Genomic DNA, 7971 nt, shown 5'->3' on the forward strand with positions numbered 1-7971 from the left:
GGCAGCCGGCAGTAAGCCTAAGTTACAATTTAGATGTAATGAACCCCATGTTTACCGGCTCTCATTATCATGAAAAATAAGCCAAAGGTACGTTTGTAATAAACACTTCAGTAACTTCTTGTTTTCATCTTTTTTTATCTAGATTTTGTGATAACTTTTGAAAATATTTGAGGACATCATACCATTAACTAGCCAAGCAGATAATTGTGCTTTGTTTCCCTGAAACTTTAGATATTCAGTCCAGCTGCTCGGCTCCTGTGGAAAAAAAGTTTGGGGGAAAGGAAAACATTTTTCTTTTTATCCTTAAACTCTGTCTGTCCGCCTTTCTCTGTCTGTCTCTTGGTCTCACTTTTTCTCCTTTTCTCTATCACCCCTCTTCCTCTCTCTCTCTCTCTCTCTCTCTCTCTCTCTCTTTCCAGCTCCCTCCCTCCCTCTCCCTCATACAAGTTCTCTTCCACATAACTTTTTGTTTTGCTTGTGTATCTGTGTTATGCAAATTCTCTGTTCATGCTCAGTTCATTCTTGTTCCATCATTACTATTGTTATTATTATTATCATTATCATTTTATTATCTCTATCATTATCATTATTGTTATTATCATTATCATTGTTATCATCATCATTATTATTACTATTATTATATTTTTTTAATTATCATTATCTTTATTTCCCTGCCATTATAATTATCATCATCATCATTAATTTTATTGTCAATATTACTGTTATTATTACATAACTTTAATACATATCACTTTTGCCAGCATTGGTCCTACCACTACTACAACTCCTCCTTTTGAATTCGAAATAACGTGAGGATTGAGGCCGCCCGTTGTTCATTTCAAAGGCAGGTTTCAAGCTCGTAAATCCTGCGACACAAATTAGCAAAGAAGGAGGAGAAAGGAAAGTGGTCTGGGCGGGAGCGAGACAGTGTGTTTAGACGTCTTGTGGATTAGAAGAGATTATGAACACTTGTGTACGGGGTTTCCAGGTTACTATAGAATACATACATAGTCATATTTACGCATTATACACGCAATTCTTCTCATTTCCAAGCGTCAGTCATGAATCAACATACTTGGTACGAATGAAAAAAGCTATATGAATGATGTAGCGCTCTACCACACACACACACACACACACACACACACACACACACACACACACGCACACATACACAAATGTACACACTCACACTCAAATATACAGTTCCATACACAATCACACGCATAAACAAATGCACATTTTCACTATCATCATCACCATCATAATAGTAATAATAATAATAATAATAGTAATAATAATAATAGTAATAATAATAATAATAATAAAAATAATAATAACAATAATAATGATGATAATAATAATAACAATAATAATAATAACAACAATACTAGTAATAACAATAATAATAAAGTTAATAATGATAATGATAAAAATAACAATGATGATGATGATAACAATAATAGTAACAATAATAATGTTAATGATAATAATTATTATTGTATTAATAAATTAATAATAATAATAATAATAATAATAATAATAATAATAACAGCAACAACAACAACAATAATAATAACAACAACATGATTTTTAATAAAGATGAGATAAAATAAAATAATAATAATAATAATGAAAAATAATAATTTTAAAAAATAATAATAGCATAGGTAAAGTATTGTAATAATAGTAATAATAAAAAATAATAATAAAGATAATAATAATAAAATTAAAATAAAATAAAATAAAATAAAAAATAAATGATAATGATAAAAATGATAAAAATATAATAATAATTATTATTTTATTTTTTAATGATAATAATAAAATTTTTATTTATTGTTTTAAGATAATTTTAAAAATAATTTATAAATTATCATTATAACAAAATAAAAATTATTAATTTCATTTAAAAAAATAATAAATTTTATTTTTCATTTTTATCATTATTTTCAATCATATTATTTTTATTTTTATTATTATTATTTTAAATTTTAATTATTTTACATTATTTTTTTATTATTTTTATTTCTATTATTACTATTTACTATTACCCTTACTGCTATTTTATTATATTATAATTATTATTATTATCAATTTATTTTTATTATTATTATTACCCTCTTTCATTTTTAAAAATCATTTTTTGTTGTTATTATTTTTTTTTTGTTTTTTGTTGCTGTTTTTTAATTTTTTAAATTATTTTATTATTATTATTATTATTAAAATTTTATTAAAAAATAATATTATTTTTCTTAACATTTTTTTGTTACAAATTATTTTTTATCATCACCCTCATTGTTATTTTATCATTATCATTTTTAAAACTTTTTATTATTTTTTTTACTAGTTTTGTTGTTTTTTTATTTTTTATGATTTTCACATTATTATTATTTTTATTTTTAAATTTTTTATTATTATTATTATTATTTAATTATTATTACTATTATTATTATTTTTATTTTTCTTTCATTATTTTTTGTTATTTCTATTTTTATTATTTTTATTTTATTCTATTATTATTTTTACTATTTTATTATTATTATTACAAATTATGAGGGTTTTGTTTGATGATAGTGAAAATGTGCATTTGTTTATGGTGTGATTGTGTAGGGAAAAGGCTGAAAATTTTTTGAGGGTAAAGTGTGTACATTTGTGTTTTGTGTGCGTGTGTGTTTTTGTGGGTGTGTGGGGTTTTTTGGGGGTTTTGTTTTTGTTTTGGGGTTTAGAGCGTTTACACCCTTCATATAGTTTTTTTCCATTGTCCCCAATTATGTTAAATTCATAAAAGACCTTGAAAATGAGAAAAATTGGGTTTGTATAATGCTTTAAAATATGACAAATGTAGTATTCTATAGAAAACCGGGAAAACCCCCGTACCCCAAGTTTTCATAATTTTTTCTAATCCACAAGCCCGGTCAAAAAACTGTTTCGCTCCCGCCCAGACCACTTTCCTTTCTCCCCCTTCTTTGCTAATTTGTGTCGCAGGATTTACGAGCTTAAAACCCTTCCCTTTTAAAAATGAACAACGGGCGGCCCAATCCTCACTTTTTTTCGAATTAAAAAAGGGGAGGATTTTGAAATTTAAGTTGGTTTTGGGGGACCAATGCTGGCAAAAAGTGATATTTTTAAAAAGTTATTTTAATAACAGTAATATTGAAAATAAAATTAATGATGATGATGAAAATTTATAATGGCGGGGAAAAATAAAGAAAATTTGAAAATTTAAAAAAAATATAATATTAGTAAAATAATGATGATGAAAACAATGATAATGATAAAACAAAAATTTGATAATGTCGAGATAAAAAAAATGAAAATTTATAAAATAAAAACAATATAAGGATGGAACAAAAATGAACTGACCCATGAAAAGAGAATTTGCATAACAAAAGTTTACAAAAGCAAAAAAAAAGTTATGGGGAAAAGAGAATTTGTATAGGGAGAGGGAGGGAGGGAGCTGGAAAGGGGAGAGGAGGAGAGAGAGAGAGAGAGAGAGAAGAGGGGGATAGAGAAAAGGAGAAAAAGTGAGACCAAGGGGACGACAGAGAAAGGGGCGGACAGACAGAGTTTAAGGATAAAAGAAAAATGTTTTTTTTTTTTCCCCCAAAAATTTTTTTTCCACGGGAAACCCGAGCAGCTGGACTAATATCTAAAGTTTCAGGGAAACAAACCCAAAATTTATCTGCTTGGCTAGTTAAGGGGTTGTTTTCCCTCAAATATTTTAAAAAGTTTTTATAAACAAAAATTAGAAAAAAAAAGAGGGAAAACAAAAAGTTATGAAGTTTTTATTAAAAAACGTACCTTTGCTTTTTTTTCATGAAAATGGACCGGTAAACAGGGGGGTTCATTAAAATTTTAAATTTTGGTAACTTAGGCTTACTGCCGGCTGCCCCACCCCCCACACACACACATTTTTAAATTGTTTAAAGGGAAAAGGGTTGTTTTTGAATTGTTTTTTCCCTTTCCCTTAATGTCCTCCCCTACACTCCCATCTTTTCTCATTATCACGGGGGGAAACAAAAACAAATAAGAAAAAATAAATAAAAAAAAAGGTATTTTTCCCCCTTTGGGCCCAAAAACGATTCAGGCAACTTACGCTCCCGTAAAAGGAGAGAGAGAGAGAGAGAGAGGAGAAGAGAAAAGAGAGAAGAGAGGGAGAGAGAGAGAGAGAAGAGAGAGAGAGAGGGGAGAGAAAAGGGAGGGGTTTCAGGACCCCCGGGTGAGAATCCGCCAGGGCAAATAAAAAAAGGGACCATTTTCTATTGCGGGACATCAATGGGCAAATTTTTGTGGAGTCGGGCCCGCTTGGGGCCCCCCGGGCCAAAGATTATTTTGTGTCAAATCAATTAATTTCCCCTGATGACGGGGAAGTATGAGGTGCAAGATGAGGGAAATTTCAGAAATCTGACCGGGAGATAGGGCCTTTGGGGTTATACCCTGAAAAACAAGGGGGGAATAAAAATTTTAGCTCGTAGAGAGAGAGAGAGAGAGAGAGAGAGGAGAGAGAGAAAAGAGGGGGAAGAAAAGGGGGGGGGGAAAGAAGAGAGAGAGAGAGAGAGAGAGAGAGAGGAAAAAAAGGGGGTTTTGGGGGTGGGGGAAAAGAGGGGAAAAGGGGGGGGAGGGAGGAGAGAGGAGGGGGGGGTAGGGAAAAGAGAGGGTTGTAAAAGTTTTTTACCCATCAATTTTCAAAAGTTTGCCCTTTTGATAAAAAATGATCCCCCAAAATGGTTTATGGGAGGGGCCTCATCTGACATTTGAACGCCCCCCAAAGCTAAAAACTTTTTTGATCCAACCGCCCCCCTTTAATTAGTTGAGACGGAGACAATTAATTTTTTAGAGGAAACCAGTTTAATTGGTTAATCCCCTTCTCTCTCTCACTCTTCCATTTGTCTGTCTCTTTCTTCTCCTTTTCCCCCTTTTACTTCTTTTTTTTCCCTTTAAACATTTTTAATATTTTAAAACAAAAAGGGAAATTTCGTGCTGAAAAACCCCCTCCCCCCCCCAACTACGTCTTTCCCTCTCCTTCCCCCTTTCCCCCTTTTTCCCCCTTTCCTCACCCCCTCTCCCTCTTTTTTTTCCTTTTCCCCCTCCCTTCCCTCTTCTCTTCCTTTCCACCCCCTTTTCAATTTTTCCTCTCCATCTTCCCCCCTTTTTCCCTCTCCCCCCGCCCTTCCTCTTCCCTCATAATCTTTTTGAAAAGGGAAACCGTGCTTCCTCTTGCCCCTAAAATTCCACTTAGGAGCTGTTTCTTCTGCCTGGCTGGGGGCCGCAGTGAGAGATTTTGGCTGAACTTTTGATGGGGCCCCGGGGGTTTCCCTTTTAAAATTAAAATTTTTATTGGTTGTTTAAATGTTATTTCCTCTTTGTAAAGGTTTTGTTAGTTGGGGTTTGGCCCAAAACGTTGAGGGCCGAAAATTTTCCCGGAAAACTTACTTTTATTGGGTGACTCATTTCAAAAAGCTGTTTGATTGTTTGACTCTTTTCCCAGCTGTTTTTTTTATTGCTTTTGGTTTTGTACTTACCCGACTGGGGGATTTTTTTGGTGGAAAAGTTATTGACTAATTTTTTTAAAAAGTTTCTTGAGTAATGGATGTCCAGAAAAAACTTAGTTTTGGGAGGGGTTCTTGTAAAATATAATCTACCCAAACTTCACTCTTTTTCTAAGTGTTATGTCTTTGAATGATTTTTCCCAACCCAAAGAAATTTTGAGAGAGAAAAAAAAAGTTATAAATGTTATTTTCCCCCGGATTTTTTTTTTGGGTCTGGGGGTTTTTCTTTTTAAATTTTTTTTTGGACTCATCTCTGCAAATTATTTTCTTTTTCGCACGTTTTTTTCTTTTTCAAAAGTTCCCACATGAAAAAAATATGAAAAATGCTGCGTAATGCAACACTTTATTATTATCTTTTCCCGAAAAATTATCCGGTATGTGTTAAATTAAAAACGTTTTTTCCAAATAAAAAATTATGAATGAGTGATTAACCGTCCAGTCATATTGTTCGAAACCTAAATTTTAGTACATCTCTCCCTCCCTACCTCTCTCTCTCCCTTTTCCCCACCTCTTTTCCCCTTTTTCCCCTCAAACCCCGTTTTTCGCGGAAGTCGAAAAGAGAAACTAAAAATTGGGCAAAAAACTTCAACATGCCTTTCATTATTTGAAGGTTAGAAAGGCAAAAACGAAAAGCAAGAACTCAAAAAAATTATGACAATAATAATAAAAAAACAGATTTTCAGGGGCACTTATTTTAGCGGATTTTTCATATAAAAAAATTTAAAATTTTCCAAAACGGGAATGATTTTGAGTTTTATAACACGATCTGATCAAGGTTCTTCCCCAAAACACAAAGCCAATTTAAAGCCACGAGAGCTGTGAAACAGTATCAGTGTTGGCCATCAAAGCTTTAGTAAGCAGCGCGCGTGTGTGTGAGTGTGTGTGTATTCGTGTGTCTGTTTATCTTTGCGTGTGGGTTTATGTGTATGTGTGTGTGTGCGTGTGAATCTGTGTGTTTGCGTGTGAGGATTTCCTCTTTTTCATCATGTTATCGGTAAAAGTGTAACAGAAATGACTCATTTGCCCAAAAATAGAAAAAATAGTCTTGCGGTCATCCGAAACCCAATCCGAACCAAAGGCCCACCGATAATTTCTCTCCAAATAATCGAAATAATTGGTAGAAACAATAGAAAAAGGAGGAGCTAAGGAGGAGTTTAATTTGGGAAATTTATAAAGGTAATTTCAAAAATGCCACCTTTAAAAAATTTTTTTTTTTTGCATTTTTCCCCTGGTCTAATTGCCCCTGTGGTTTTTTAAAGTGTTTGTAAATAAAAGTGGGTCGTTTCTCTTGAAACGGAGTTAATGATTGCGATATATTGCATTAATCAAAGAGCTTGTATCATTGGCATAAGGCCGCGGTGGCCGAATGGTTAGAGCATCGGACTCAAACTGTCACGACGGCAATCTGGGGTTTTAGGGTTTGAGTCAACCCGGGCCCGGGGCATTGGGTTTTCCCTTTGGGGAAAGGGAAATTCACCTCGATTGCCTACCTAGCCACTGGCCCGGGGGAAACCAGCCCCAAATTCCCCGTGCTGGTCCCAAGCCCGGATAAATAGAGAGAAGATTACCTAAAAAAATTTCCACCGGCACTCTCCGTGGGAAAAAAAATGGGGACCCTCCCCCGTACTCACTCCAAGAGCAAACAAAACATGGAAAAAAATAATATCATGCTTTTGACCAGGCGGCCCCAGACATTTAAACCCACCGTTAAAAGAAGAAGATCATTAGCATGGACTTAAATTAGAAGAATTGCAGGAACTGGAGTACGAAAAGGGAAGTTGTACGGGGAGGAGGAGGAAGAGGAGCGATAGAAAGAAGCTGAAAGGAAAGAGAAAAAGAAGAATATGAAAAGAAAGCAAAAAAATTTTCACATAAATACATATATGAATGTACACACACACAAAACCCCACAACCCCACACACACAAACACACACACACAACACACAAACATACACAAAAAAATCACACAAAACACACACACAACACACCAAAACAACACACACACACCCCAAAAAACATACACACACACAACACACCCCACACCCCAACACCCCACACAAATATATAATATTAAATATATATATATATATATAAAATTTTATATATATAATTTTGTGTGTGCGTGGTGTGTGTGTGTGGGTGTTTTGTTTGTGGGTGTTTTTGTGTATGTGTAGTATATATTATAAATATATTTTAATTTTATATATATAATATTTTATATATATTTTATATATTTTTGTGTTGTGTGGGGTGTGTGTGTGTGTATTTGTAAAAATATAATATATATATATAATATATAAAAATATATATACCCCACACCTATATATAAACCAAATTTTTTTTTTTTTTTTTTTTATTTTGTGTGTTGTGGGGTGTGGGATTTTTTTTTTGGGGTGTGTGTGTTTGGGGTTTTGTGTG

At 33.0% G+C, this 7971-nt stretch overlaps 1 protein-coding gene across 1 annotated transcript in view; it reads right to left on the reverse strand.

Moving 5' to 3' along the window:
- Positions 1–4275: 4275 nt before the first annotated feature.
- The window catches only part of LOC119598080, a 9888-nt gene continuing 6192 nt past the window's right edge, over positions 4276–7971 (reverse strand). Inside the window, exons 4-5 of the mRNA XM_037947707.1 lie at positions 5225–5319; positions 4276–4440 (exon numbers count right to left, since the gene is read on the reverse strand). Of these exons, the coding sequence (XP_037803635.1) occupies positions 4276–4440; positions 5225–5319 (260 nt within the window). The remainder of the gene's footprint in view (positions 4441–5224; positions 5320–7971) is intronic.

This window comes from Penaeus monodon, chromosome 40 (genome assembly GCF_015228065.2).
Source record: "Penaeus monodon isolate SGIC_2016 chromosome 40, NSTDA_Pmon_1, whole genome shotgun sequence".
Lineage (NCBI taxonomy): Eukaryota > Metazoa > Arthropoda > Malacostraca > Decapoda > Penaeidae > Penaeus > Penaeus monodon.